This window comes from Phacochoerus africanus, chromosome 15, assembly GCF_016906955.1.
Source record: "Phacochoerus africanus isolate WHEZ1 chromosome 15, ROS_Pafr_v1, whole genome shotgun sequence".
NCBI lineage: Eukaryota > Metazoa > Chordata > Mammalia > Artiodactyla > Suidae > Phacochoerus > Phacochoerus africanus.
Genome location: NC_062558.1, coordinates 112,358,123 through 112,373,559, shown reverse-complemented (window position 1 = coordinate 112,373,559; position 15,437 = coordinate 112,358,123). Strand labels below are relative to the sequence as shown.

Here is a 15,437-nt window from a genome sequence, read left to right as displayed (position 1 = left end):
CGTTTTCTATTTAGTTATCAGGAGTTTTAGGACAGAAAGTGAAAAATATATTTGTTTTGAGATTTTTTTTTCCCTTTCCACCTAGCTAGAAGTACTTAGTAGAAACTAATCTGTTATTAAAGGAAAGTCATAGCTCTAATCTTACATGTTCTTTTTTAAAGAGGCTTATGGTTTTCTTGCTCAAATATTAATGAAACCAGGGTTAAACAAATAAACAAAAAACCTAACAATAAGAAAAATGCACACTTACCTTAGTTCTATAAAACAGTCTTGCATCTTCCCTAATATCACACTTAACATGCTTTTCCAAAGCCCCACAGAGGAGCACAAAGTGCTTCTGTGTAAAACAAATGCAAGGGATGAGAACAACTCTGAAGCATTACAGATTTACAAAGAAGAGATTATGTAGCTAGAACAACTAAAAATCATTTAAAAAATATACCTTAGCAATTTCTGATGTTAACCATCCAACATAATAGCAGTCATATCAGTAAAAAAGTAGTAACTGCCAGAACAGTAAGACTATTATGGTTTATTGCTAGTTAATTCAAAAAAACACACAAAAATAAAGGCTGTACATTAATAAAAATTAACCCTAGAGTTCAGACAGTGATGTAGTGCCCCCAAATTTCTGTTAACACATTCTCTAATGAAATATTTAAGTAACAGCTAACCTATCTCTATGAACAAAACAAGGTTTAATAGTAGTTCCCTGAAAAATTGTCTTCTAAGTTTTAGAAGGATAAGTCCAACATAGTCTCTCATGTATGTGTATGTGTGTGTGTGTATATAAATATACACACAATATACATATACATATATAAAACAAAGGTTGAAAATGCTCAAGTGAGAATGTAAATGGACATTTTTGGGGAGGGAAATGTGATAACAACCACTTTAAAATAAATTTGAAAAATTTATGACCTTTGATATAGCATTTCTACTTCTAGGAATTTACTCTATAGAGATACTACTTCCATAGGTTCATGTTAGCACTCTGTGTCATCACAAAAAAAATGTAATGTTCTTCAATAAAGTTTTTTCTGTTTGTTTTTTTAGAGCCACACCTGTGGCATATGGAAATTCCTATGCTAGGGGCTGAATCAGAGCTACAGCTGTTGGCCTATGCCACAGCAACACCAGATCCCAGCCGTATCTGGGACCTACACCACAGCTCCTAGCAATGCTGCATTCTTAACCCACTGAGCAAGGCTAGGGATTGAACCCACATCCTCATCAATACTAGTTGGGTTTGTTACCACTGAGCCACAACAGGAACTCTGAGATTTTGAAATACTATAGTTATTAAACAGAAGTGCTAATAATTTAAAGTGGGGCAAAAAGGACAAGTTACAAATAATATGAATAGTTATGACTCCATTTCTGTGAAAATAATTACGTTAGTATGTGCATAAATTATGGAGAAATTTAAAGGAAGGCACCAGATTACAGAATCTCACTTTCTAGCTTATACGGTTTTATAATAATTGAATTTTTAAGCAATAATCATTGATTGTCTTCTAATCAGGAAAAAATAATTTAAAAAAGTAAAGACCATATGTAAGAACACTACAGATGATTATATTAGCTTCCAATCAGGAGGGAAAACACAGTTCTATGTACAATAGTGTTTATACAAACACATGAATCAGTCTTGTGTCCTTTTGATCATGCCTATAAAGTTTAAATAGGGGCTGGATTGCCTAAGGTGTGAAACATGAAGAATTAAAAGGAGAACGGTAGTACAGAAAGAATAAAATAATTCAAAAATAAATGGAGAGAGAATTTAGAAATGCTTATCTGAAGTAGCCTGATTTACCATCAGTTTAATTTTGAAGGCAAACATTATTTGCAAAGGAAAAACAAGTGGAGTAGGAACAGAAATGGGAAGAGACCAGCTAAGAGCTAGCCTATTTGGTATTTGGTGATCCTGATATCTTATTAATATATTACATGTTGCCAAGTTATGACAGCTAAGTTCCACTCCAATACACAGAACTAACATTTGTGGACAAGTAATTCTTGTCAATGACATGGCTGCAAGGTCACTATTACTTCTCTTTTCAGTGTATGCTGGGATTTCTATAGTGAATTCAAAGTTAACTAGATAAAAGTTATTACGTTTTCTCCTATAAAAAGAATGTTCACTTGTTCCATCAATAGTGATATTTATTAAAAACGAAAACCACTAAAAAATACCTACCCGTTGTCCAGAAGAAAAAGAATGAGAACAACTAACTTCGCCGACTAAATGAAGAAGAATGTAGGTCAGGTAATATGCCTGGTAGAAAAATGAATAAAATGAACACCCAAATTAGTTATTATACATGTCATCTTTTCACACATTAGAAAAGTTGCCTAGGAAGGATTAACAATTTGCTAAAGTTAACTGAACTGATAAGAAAAAGCCAAGCATTTAACTGAGGATTCCTGATGTCTAACTCAAGTGCATTCCTTTTACCACTTCACAAATGCCCTAGTAAAGGGCTACAAAAAATACTCCCACTATTAAATTACCAACAACTGTTCTTTTACCTCAATTCTCAAGTTAACTGAAGAATAAATAAAAATACCATTCACTATATAATTATGTTTGGTAGGGTGTATCTTTAATTACAGAAATATCTATGGATAGGAAGTTGTCATTGGTTATGCTCATATACACTCCTTGGAAATGATCTAGCCACGATACCTGCTTTTCAAGTTCCAAATGAAGACTATCATCAATAGTGCCATTTGGTTGTTCATTCCTTTTCTTCCGGACCATTTTCTTCAACAAATCTGAAGGCTTCATTTGCACAAGGTAGCGATGTAAGACTGATATCTATCAAAAGAAAGAGAAGAAACTGAATATTAAGCAATACGGTTGCTCTTCCTGAGGATCTTTTTTTTTTTTTTTTTGCATGTCCTCTGTTTATTCTGCCTTCTCAAATTTTGCCCCTTTAGCTTCTTTTTTTAGGCCATGCCCATGGCATGTGGACATTTCTGCAGCCAGGGTTCGAACCCATGGCAATCTAAGACACTACAGCAGCAATCTAAGACACTACAGTGACAACGCCAGGTCCTTACCACAAAAGAACTCCTTCCTTTCACTTCTTACAGTCCAGTGATAACCTTTTTATTCTTTACTTAAAAGTCCTCAATTGCTTAAAAGGGATTTTATTTATTTATTTATTTATTTGTCTTTTCTAGGGCTGCACCCGCAGCATATGGAGGTTCCCAGGCTAGGGGTCTAATTGGAGCTGTAGCTGCCAGCCTACACCACAGCCACAGCCACACGGGATCCGAGCCGCATGTGCGACCTACACCACAGCTCACGGCAACACCAGATCTTTAACCCACTGAGCAAGGCCAGGGATCGAACCTGCAACCTCATGGTTCCTAGTTGGATTTGTTAACCACTGAGCCATGACGGGAACTCATTAAAAGGGATTTTAAATGAAAGATTAGGACCTGTAACTCAGGATTAAAAATTTGAGGAGACCAAATGGCATTATAATAGAGGTCAAAGGGAGTATTTCTCTGAGAAATTATTTGAAAATCAGCAAAGTTGAATCTTCTTCCCTGTGACTAAAAGTCATTGAATTCTGAAAAGAATTCTCTTTTGATGGCAGTAAATATCACTGAGAGGATTGAAAGCTATCTGCTAATTACTCTGGTGGTTCAGGTGTGGTCCCCCCATAAATCTAGAATCAAATCTTCCTCAATTCTACTAATGTAGAAACGAACTGTCTCTAATCTCCTTGTCCCATAACACCTTGTGCATACTTCCATCACCGTTCTTGCTACAATGTACCACAATGGTTGGTTAATTGTTTCAACCACTAGATTATGTTTTCAAGGTTAGAGTCTTTTAATTTATTCATTTAAAAAAAAAATCCCTAGGACCTAGCAGATTTGTACTGAAATACAATTCAAACAAGAACACCACAGCTAGATCACGTTCTATGTTTTCATTTTTTTTTTCTTTCTTTTGACAGCCATACCTATGGCATATGGAAGTTCCCAGGCTAGGGGTCAAATCAGAGCTGCAGCTGCTGGCCTATGCCACAGCCACGGCAACACTGGATCCAAGCTGCATCTGTGACCTACACTGCAGCTTGCGGCAATGCTGGATCCTTAACCCACTGTGTGAGACCAGGCATTGAACCTGTATCCTCACAGACACTATGTTGGGTTCTTAACTGACTGAGCCACAATGGGAACTCTGAGTTTTCAAATACAACTATAATTGCCTCATTAGTGCTATTAATGTTTGTAAAAAGCCTTCAAGACTTCTTAGAGTGGGGTCTCCACAGGACATGTTTATATACTCTCATACATACGTGACATATGCACTACTGAACAAATACTAACCACATTCAAGCCCTGTAATTTAAACTGTTTGATATTAAAACAGGTGCAAGATGCAAGTAATGTATAATAGTTCTGCAATTTCTAATCTTGTGATAAAACTAATGTTGATAAAGTGAACTAATTAAATAGATGCCATATTGATATAGCACATTACGATTTTCCCAGTACTTCTTATACATTAATTCATCTAATTGTCCACAATCATCCTGTGTGGTAGAGGGCTTGATACTATCTCCATTTTGCAGATGAAGAAACTGGGTCTCATTAATTAAGTAATGATTACATGAATTATGCCTGAGAGTTAAGTTCTAAATCTAGGACTTTTGATATAGATCCATGAATTTTCTCTACATGTCACTAATTCATCCATCCAACTATCCTTTTTCAGCTGTGCTCATGCCATATGGAAGTTCCCGTGCCAGGGATCAAATAGGAGCTACAGTTATGACCTATGCTGCAGCTACACCAGATCTTTAACCCACTGTGCTGAGCTGGGGATAGAACTGGCACAGTCAAAGAGACAAGCTAGATCACTGACCCACTGTGCCACAGCAGGAGCTCTCCTGTCCCATTTATTAAAAGAAAACAAAAATGTTATTTATACCTGCAGATTATTCGCATTAGGGATATCTTCATGTTTCTCATCCAAAAGCTTTGAAATAATCACTAGGCTGAGGCACTGTCTCAGCTGCCTGGAATTAGAATTTTAAAGTATTTAGAATGTGTTTAATCAACACTGCTTAAGAAGCAAATGAATGAGACAAAAGAAGTTCTCATTCAAAACACAGCTAATATTTCAAGAAAAGGCTATATAAGAATATATAAGCTTTTACTAGAAGAGTAAAACTTTCATGTAAAATATTTTCACACCAAGTTAGAGTTGCTTTAAGCTCAGGCAAATCATTAACAGCCTTTATTTTTAGACAATTTTCATTTATTTTTTTTTTTTAGACTGCACCCAGGGCACACGGAAGTTCCCAGGCCAGGGATCGAACCTGTACCACAGCAGCGACCTAAGCCACCTCAGTGACAATGCTGGATCCTTAACTTGCTGTTCCACAAGAGAACTCCCAACAGCCTTTATTATTTTATTTTTTTAGGGCCGAACCCATGGCATATGAAGGTTCCTGGGTTAGGAGTTGAATTGGAGCTGTAGCTGTTAGCCTACACCACAGCCACAGCAACGCCAAATCTGAGCCACATCTGCAACCTACACCACAGCTTACTGCAATGCTGGATCCTTAACCCACTGAGTGAGGTCAGGGATTGAACCTGTGTCTTCATGGATACTAGTCAGATTTGTTTCCACTAATCACGACAAGAATTCCCCAATAGCCTTTATTTTTTACTCTGTTATTTACTGTTAGAAAACCTATTTTATTGTTGGAATTTCTTTTTATTAAAGGAAAAAAATGCTAATTGATTCATTTTCATGGGATATGCCATCTATATTAAGTTACCAGATAAGCTAAAATTAAAAATGAAGAAAGCGATCTTTGTTACATATCAGAATCAGGCTGTCCATGCCTCTTCTCACAGCTGAATATGAAATAAAAGACTCTGGTCTAACACTCAAGGAATGATGAAAGAAAACAAAGGATCTAAAAGCATTTCACGGGAGTTCCTGTTGTGGTGCAGCAGAAACGAATCTGACTAGGAACCATGGGGTTTTGGGTTCGATCCCTGGCCTCGCTCAGTGGGTTAAGGATCCAGCATTGCTGTAAGCCGTGGTGTAGGTCACAGACATGGCTCAGATCTGGCGTTGCTGTGGCTGTGGTGTAGGCCAGCAGCTGTAGCTCCGATCAGACCCCTAGCCTGGGAACCTCCATAGGCCCTGGGTGGAGCCCTTGAAAAGACAATAAATAAATAAATAAATAAACGCATTTCACTAATATAAACATTTTTTTTTCTTTTTTCTTTTTTTTTTTTTTTTGCTATTCCTTGGGCCGCTCCCGCGGCATATGGAGGTTCCCAGGCTAGGGGTTGAATCGGAGCTGCAGCCACCGGCCTACGCCAGAGCCATAGCAACGCGGGATCCGAGCCGCGTCTGCAACCTACACCACAGCTCACGGCAACGCCGGATCGTTAACCCACTGAGCAAGGGCAGGGACCGAACCCGCAACCTCATGGTTCCTAGTCGGATTCGTTAACCACTGCGCCACGACGGGAACTCCCCATATTTTTTTTCTTAGTGTCTAATTCTCACTTTTCAATACCTTCCACGTGATGTCCAGTTAGGGACCAGCTGTACCAACCACAGAAGGTTGTGGGGATGATTAGAGAGTTCATTTATGGCCAAACAGAGTTCAGGCACCTGAAAACAAACAGAAAGCAATATTTTTCAAACTGGTCAGTGGAATCAAACTCTAACAGATCATCCACATCTCCTCATGACCTAACGGAAGCATTATTACAAAAAAAGCACTCATTTTTAGAAACAGCATGGAGTACACAGACTCAGTTTTATCTTGACTTCTGTACCAGACTGAATAGATACCTTTATCAGAATTTCATTTGGCTGTCATGTTTTATGCTACATCATCTCTCTTTCTCTGTCTTTTTAGGGCTGCACTTGCGGCATATGGAGGTTCCCAGGACAGAGATGGAATCGGAGCTATAGCCACTGCCTACACCACAGCCACAGCAATGGCATATCAGAGCCGCAACTTTGACCTAGACCACAGCTCATGGCAATGCCAGGTCCTTAACCCACTGAAGGAGGCCAGGGATGGAACCTGCGTCCTCATGGATACTAGTCAGATTCCTTTCTGCTGAGCCATGATGAGAACTCCTTTATCATCTCTGTATCTATATTTAAACAGTCCTTGGAAGAATAAAGTAATCTAAATAGGTTCCAAAGGTATAAAACAAGAGCTGCATAAGATAATACATATTCATGATCTTGGATTTCTTGAATTTCAGGAATTCTCAACCATTCTGGTATTTAAAATCTAACAGAATTTCTTCAAAATAATCCCTGAGCAGGGAAAGGAAGTATGAGATAAGGGTAACAGATGAGATAATTGATAATTGTTGGAGCTGGGTGGTAAGTACTGAATAGTTCATTAAACCCTTTTACTTTTTTTTTTGTCTTTTTAGGACCACACCTGCAGCATATGGAGGTTCCCAGGCTAGGGGTCTAATCAAAGCTGCCGGCCTATGCCGCAGCCACAGCAATGCCAGATCCGAGCTGCATCTGCGACCTACACCACAGCTCACAGCAACACCAGATCCTCAACCCACTGAGGGAGGCCAGGGATCAAAACCACAACCTCATGGTTCCTAGTCAGATTCGCTTCCACTGCGCCACCACGGGAATGCCAACCCTTTTACTTTTGAGCGTTTGACATTTTCCATCAAAAAAGGTTGAAAAATATAAAGAAAAAAAATTAGGCACAATGGGATCAGTGGCATCTCTGCAGTGCTGGGATACATGTTCGACCCCTGGCCCAGCACAGTGGGTTAAGGATCCAGCATTGCTGCAGCTGAGGTGTAGGTTGCAACTGTAGCTTATATCTGATTCCTAGCCTTCTCAAGAACTCCATATGCTGTGAGGTGGCCAAAAGAGAAAAAAACAAACAAAACAAAAAACAAAAAAAACCTAACAAAAATTATGCATGTTTACCCTCAATGGCTATAGAAGCTCAACTCAAATTCTTCTATGTGTGACTCACTCTATCATTTCATTTAGGTCTCTGTTCAAAGATCACTATAGAAAGGCTCTCTCTAACTGCCTCATATGAAATAGCAGAGCATCCCTGCCTTGTCCTGCTTTATTGTAATTTGTAGCACTTATTACAACCTAACATGATATTATAATTTACACTGTTTATAACCTTACCCTTTGAATTAGAATAAAAGTGCTGGGAGGGCAAAGGCTTTTCACAGCTGAATCTCTAGTACCTGCATTAATGCTTGGCCCACAGAAAATCCTCAATAAACACAGCACATTTTTTGTTGAGTGAATAGCTGCAGCTTTAGAAAAGATTCAGTTTCACGAATTTAAATATATTTCCAGCAAAGAGAGTTCCTGCCTCAGTTGATTTTTCATATGTTGAAGATCTTAACTGAACTCAGAAACTTCCAATTCTACACGTACTATGAAAGTCAAATTACGATGCTATACAAAAAATAATACTAAAGTTATAAGTAATGTTACCTTTGTGTTCCAATCTCTGATGTTTTTCATCAAGTTTATCAGGAGGCTTTGAAAGTCCACTAGAGGAATCTGTTTCAGTTGTTTCTCCAAACTCATTTTAAACAACATTAAAATCAGTAACATTATTTCACGGTCCTGGTAACCTTCTGGATGTATAGATGTACATAAGCCTAGAAACTATGACACACATCAGAGACAAAACAACTTAAGGAAATATATTTTGCTTGAAAAGTTTGTTACAAAAATTTTGGACAAAAAAACATGAAAGAAAACTATATAGAAATTGAAATATCAATTGTCTAGGGAAAAGGTAAGAAATACACATGTTAGTAATTGATAAATATTTCTCTTTTTTTGGTCTTTTTAGGGCCACGCCCCCAGCATGTGGAAGTTCCCAGGCTACAGGTCAAATCGGAGCTGCAGCTGCTGGCCTACACCACAGCAATGCTGGATCGGAGCTGCATCTTCGAGCTATACCACAGCTCATGGCAACGCTGTATCCTTAACCCACTAAGTGAGGCCAGGGATTAAACCCAAGTCCTCATGGATAGTAGTTGGGTTCGTTAACTGCTGAGCCACAATGGGAACTCCTGATAAATATTTCTCTATTTTTCATTTTCAAGATTTCCTTCCTTCCTCCCTCCCTTCCTTTTTTTGTCTTTTTCGGGCCCTACCCACAGCATATGGAGGTTTCTAGACTAGGGGTCAAATCGGAGCTGTAGCTGCCAGCCTACACCACAGCCACAGCAACGGCAGATCCAAGCGGGTCTTCTACCTACATCACAGCTCACGGCAATGCCGGATCCTTAACCCACTGAGTGAGGCCAGGGATTGAACCTGCATCCTCACGGATACTAGTCAGGTTTGTTAACTGCTGAGCCACAATGGGAACTTCTCAAGATTTTCTTTATAGTTCAGTATCACTGATTTGATTCAGACACTAAAAATGTTTCAACATTGTTATTAATTCTTGGTCACTAAGTTAATATTGTAAGTAACAATCATTTTCCTCATAAATTCTAATTCTAAAAAATTACTTGTTTCAAAAATGTTAGTGTTGAAAATCTTCTTGATAAAGGTATTTCTAGAACCATTTTCTGGGGGGCTTTTTTTTTTTTTAGGGCCGAACTCTCAGAACATGGAAGTTCCCCCGGTAGGGGTCCGATTGGAGCTGCAGTTGCCAGCCTATGCCACAGCCACAGCAACTTAGGATGCCCAACTTACTGAGTGAAGCCAGGGATTGAACCTGCATCCTCATGGATATTTGTCAGATTCATTTCCACTGCGCCATGACAGGAACTCTCCTAGAACTATTTTAATTGCATAACTCTGTTTTAAAGTTCCCCTGGAGTTTCTGTCTTGGGGCAGTGGAAGCGAATCCGACTAGGAACCATGAGGTTGCGGGTTTGATCCCTGGCCTTGCTCAGTGGGTTAAAGATCTGGTGTTGCCGTGAGCTGTGGTGTAGGTTGCTGACACAGCTTGGATCTGGTGTCACTGTGGCTCTGGCGTAGGCTGGCGGCTACAGCTCTGATTAGACCCCTAGCCTGGGAACCTCCATATGCTGCGGATGCAGCCCTAAAAAGAGAGAAGACAAAAAAAAAAAAAGTTCCCCTTCCCTCCCAATAGTAATACAAAAAACTAATATAAAGATTATTGCTAAAAAATTTCAGAGACTAGATAGCCTGTGATAAAACACTAGTAATTTTGTTTTAAAACCATTAAGCAAAAACCAAATGGTTCCAGCTCTGTGCTAAAGACATTCCAAAGAATTTTTTCCTACCTTAACCACATTTAAAATGTTGGTTTCAGGAAGAGATGAAAAAATTGGCTCATAAGATGACTCTTCACTTCCTTTCACCGCCAATGTCATCTGTGTTTCAGAACTATGGAAAAGTGAATAAAGCAATATAAAATTAGGCACAAAATTCTGAGAAACATTTAACAAACAATAAGTTTTATTGATATTTAACTTGCATGCAATAAAAAGAACATACTCATTTAAAATTTTGATAAACACATATACTAGTGTAACCATTATCCAAATCAAGAATTAGAATCTTTTTTTTTGGCCGTACCTGTGGCATGTGGAAGTTCCCAGGGCCAGGGATCAAACCCGCACCATAGTAGTGACAACAGGAGATCTTTAACCCACTGAGCCACTAGAGAACTCCGGGAAATAGAACATTTCTATTACTCCCCAAAGTCCATTCATGTCAGGTCTGAGTCAATCCACTATCTCCCACTCCAGGTAAATCTGATTTCTATCTTTATGCATTAATTTTCCTTTGAACAGCTATTTTTCATAAGGCGCTCTCCCTGTTGCTCTTCATGTCAGAGAGCTAGCAACATAGAAAGTGGCTCTGCGGGTTCGGTCCCTGTCCTTGCTCAGTGGGTTAATGATCCGGGCGTTGCCGTGAGCTGTGGTGTAGGTTGCAGACGCGGCTCGGATCCCGCATTGCTGTGGCTCTGGCGTAGGCCGGTGGCTGCAGCTCCGATTCGACCCCTAGCTTGGGAACCTCCATATGCCGCGGGAGCGGCCCAAGAAATAGCAACAACAACAACAACAACAACAACAAAAAGACAAAAGACAAAAAAAAAAAAAAGAAGGTGGCTCTGATTACAAAGAACTCATGATATTTAAAAGTCTCATGAGTGGCCTAAAGAAACTGCCACAGCAACATAAACAATTCCAAGCACCCCAATTTTGGTAGAGGAATTCAGTGAAGGTTCATGGAAGAGGAGGCATGAAATTGGCTTTCAAAAGAAAAATATTTTCTTATTTGGTTTTTCAAATAAATAACACCTTTCTATGTAAAAAATATTAAAAGATAGTAAGGCACAACATGCTGTAGAGAATTGTCTTCCCAGTCTAGGCCTTCAGCCATTCATTTCCCCTCCCCACAATCACTGTCAGTTTTAGTCCTTCCTCCCACAGGCATTATATATACACATAATGAATATATAGCCTTACCGCTTCCCACCTCTTCTTTCTATGGCTGCACCTGCGGCCTACACCACAGCCACAGCAACACCAGATCCAAGCCACACGTGCCACCTACACCACATCCTTAACTCACTGAGCTAGGCCAGAGATTGAACCTGAATCCTCAGAGAGACAACACTGGGTCCTTAACCCACTGAGCCACAAGGGGAATTCCACTCTCTTCACTGCTTTAATACCAATGGTAGCATATTATACGTTCTGCTGTGCACCTCATTTTTTGGGGGTAGTGCCCTCAGCATGCAGAAGTTCCTAGGCTAGGGATCAAACCCGTGTCAAGGCAGTGACCCAAACTACAGCAGTGACAATGTCATATCCTTAGCCACTAGGCCACCAGAGAACTCTACACCTCTCTTCTTTCACTTACTGTATCTTGGAGATACTCCCTTAACTATATGTGAAGAACCTGCACCTCCCCAATAACCTGAACCTCTGCTCTTGGATTCTTAACCCATTGCACCGCAGCAGGAACTCCAGTGTTGGTGGTTTTGATGATTACTGTTAATGTACCATTCCCCTACAGATGGACTGTCTTCTTATAAACAGCGCTTCAACAAGTGAGATAGATAACATTTTGGTGAGTACACACCTGAGGATGGAGGTGAGGGTCTAGCATGAGGAAGATCCAGTGCAACAAATGGCTAATGTGGAAGAACAGCAAGTGGATCAATTTGGTTATAACAAAAAAAGGGAGAGAAGTTCCTGTCATGGCTCAGAGGTAATGAACCCAACTAGGATTCATGAGGATTTGGGTTAGACCCCTGGCCTCGCTCAATGGATTAAGAGACCTGGCATTGCCATGAGCTGGGGTGTAGGTTGCCTACATGGCTCAGACCCCGAGTTGCTATGGCTGTGGTATAGGCCTGCAACTGCAGCTCTGATCTGACCCCTAGCCTTGGGTCAAACCTCCATATAGCACAGGTGTGGCCCTAAAAAGACAAAAAAAAAAAAAAAAAGGGTGAACAAAATATAAAACAGGTCAGAGTCAAATTTCAGAGTCTTAAATAAAAGCGTAAAGGTTTAATAGTGGAGAAAGAAGCATTCTTTGGAGGCGGAAAGCCTCCAGGAGAAGGAGATTTTTGCCAGGCTAGGCATGAAACAATGATGTGAATTATACCGACAATGGGAATGAAACAGAAAGAAGAGCTGTGAGGTAGGTAGAGGAAGAGGAACACACGATGTGATAATTGATGGGATATAGAATTGAAAGAGGTTAGGACTAAGTCTATATATCTCACAGAATAATGGTAAAGAAAACAACTGTACTAGTATCCTTTAATATCTTATTTTAAATATTCTTCACTCTAAATCTACTTGGATAGAAATTATGAATATGCATATATACCAGCAAAAACAGATAAGCTGCATGTGAGTTCTAGTGGGAAGAGAGGGAGTTGTGGTCATACCTCAACAGGATTCAGTTTCGTGCTTATGTTGTTTAAACAGGTATTTCATTATGTTTCACTCATTCCTTCACCAGCTCACTCTTGCTTACCTGTGTTCTTCTTTGCCCATCACTATAGAGCAATGGTGACTTACAGGTACCACCTCCCTGCTCTAGTCACCAAACCTGACTGAGGCAACTCCTCAGTTGGTAAATAACCAAACTGAAGCAAACTAAAAAACTATTCTAATTATTTGCATTTTTATGTACTAATGCAATAATTATATATCTTTATTTCACTATTTCCACTACAGAACCTGCTTACTACAGTGAAGAATGAAAAATTCAAATGTGTTGCATACAACATACAGAATCACCACACACTATTCACTTCATTAAATGTTAAATATTAAAATAGTGTTTTAACTTCCTAAACACAAGTGTTTGAGTAATTTGGTCCTACCTAGGGGAAAAGCTTGGTGTTTTTGGTTGGCCTAGGAAAGCATTATTTTTTTCTATTCAGAGTGATTGAATACAATGTTCATGTGAAAACTTGCTATCCAGATTGTATTTTCAGATATAGATTATAATTTAGCAAAAAAGAGGGACTCTGTATGGGGTAGAAAGAGATGGAGAGGTGAAGAGTTTGGTTCTGGATATACCAAGTAACGAAAATTTGCATTTATTATTATTATTATTATTATTATTTTGGTCTTTTTGTCTTTTTAGGGCCACACCTGTGGCACATGGAGGTTCCCAGGCTAGGGGTCTGATTGGAGCCTTAGCCACCGGCCTATACCACAGCCACAGCAACCTGGGAGCTGAGCCACGCTTGAGACCTACACGACTGCTCACGGCAATACCAGATCCTTAACCCACTGAGTGAGGCCAGGGATCGAACCTGCGTCCTCATGGATGCTAATAGGGTTCTTTAACTGCTGAGCCAGGATGGGAACTCCCCCAAAACTTGCATTTTTTAAAAAGATGAATTATATTCTCATGAAGTTTAAAAACTGTTTCAATCTGCATTTCTGTGATCAGGCTATTTCCTTTGTCAATTTTTCTAATAGGTTATGTATCTTTTTGTCATTTTTTTGCCATTTCTAGGGCGCTTCTATGGCATATGGAGGTTCCCAGGCTAGGGGTCTAATTGGAGCTATAGCTGCTGGCCTACACCAGAGCCACAGCAACGCTGGATCCGAGCCGTGTCTGTAACCTACACCACAGCTCAAGCAATGCCGGATCCTTAACCCACTGAGCAAGGCCAGGGATCGAACCTGCAACCTCATGGTTCCTAGTCAATTTGTTAACCACTGAGCCATGACAGGAACGCCCTCTTCTTCTTATTAATTTGGAATTAAGTTTTATTGCTGCAGCTGCTACGTAGGTCAGAGCTGTGGCTCAGATTCAGTCCATGGTCCTGGAACTTTCATATGCCACGGATGTGGCCATTAAGAAAAAGAAATTAAGTCTTTGTCTCTGACCAGAATTCTATTCATATATAGCTAACCCTTGAACAATGCAAGGGGTAGGGGCACCCACCCACTGCAAAGTAGGTCTAGTCAGCCCTCCATACATGTAGTTCCTTCATATCTGCAGATTCAATCAATGGAGATATACTGTAGTACAGCAGACCCTTGAACAACCTGGGTTTGAACTGTGCAGGTCCATTTATACGTAAATGTTATTTATTTATTTATTTATTTGGGCTGTGCCATGGCATAGAGAAGTTCCCAAGCTAGGGGTGGAACTGGAGTTGCAACTGCCAGCCTATGCCACAGTCACAGCAGATCCAAGCCATGTCTGCAATCTACAGCACAGCCCATGGCAACACTAGATCCCTAACCCGCTGAGCAGGGCCAGGGAGTGAACCCACGTCCTCATAGATACTAGCCACGTCTTTTTTTTTTTTCCTTTTTCTTTTTTCTTTTTAGGGCCACACCTGCGGCATACGGAGGTTCCCAGGCTAAGGGTTCAATCAGAGCTATAGCTGCCAGATCCTAGCTGCGTCTGCAACCTATACCATAGCTCACACCAACACAGGATCCTTAATCCACTGAGTGAGGCCAGGGATTGAACCCACACCCTCTTGGATCCTAGTCAGGTTCGTTAACCGCTGAGTCACAATGGGATCTCTTATGTGGATTTTTAAAAAAATAGTAAATATTATATTACTATGTGATATAATAGATATAATCTTCCTGCCTTGACCCTCTCTCTCCCCATTTTGAGGTTTTTCTTTTGACTTTGTTTATGGTGATTACTGTTATGGAGATTTCTTTTTTTTTAAATAAAAATGTGGTCAGATATGTTCATCTTTAACAGCTTTTGCATGTTAGTTCATACATAAAATCATCTTCCTCTCTTCTATGATTATAAAATAAAAACCTGTATAAGTTCTATTACTTTGCAGTTTCATCTTATACATTTAAATCTTTGCTCTATCAGCTTGAGGTATGGATACAATTGTTTTTCCCAGATAGCCACCCAGATTTCCAAATACTAGGTAATAAAAGACATTAAACATCTAACTCTC

The 15,437-nt window shown here is 39.7% G+C and overlaps 1 protein-coding gene across 4 annotated transcripts in view; it reads right to left on the bottom strand.

Annotated features, from left to right (window-relative positions):
* SLF2 (SMC5-SMC6 complex localization factor 2) overlaps positions 1–15,437 on the bottom strand; it is a 52,432-nt gene that overhangs the window by 9,777 nt on the left and 27,218 nt on the right. For 3 of the 4 annotated variants that reach the window (XM_047760269.1, XM_047760270.1, XM_047760271.1), the window contains exons 12-18: positions 10,297–10,399; positions 8,516–8,692; positions 6,573–6,670; positions 4,961–5,048; positions 2,693–2,824; positions 2,204–2,281; positions 251–337 (exon numbers count right to left, since the gene is read on the bottom strand). In XM_047760269.1, coding sequence (XP_047616225.1) covers positions 251–337; positions 2,204–2,281; positions 2,693–2,824; positions 4,961–5,048; positions 6,573–6,670; positions 8,516–8,692; positions 10,297–10,399 — 763 coding nt within the window. Of the gene's footprint in view, positions 1–250; positions 338–2,203; positions 2,282–2,692; positions 2,825–4,960; positions 5,049–6,572; positions 6,671–8,515; positions 8,693–10,296; positions 10,400–15,437 lie in introns of those variants that run through there. The other variant, XR_007132170.1, reaches the window with a different exon arrangement.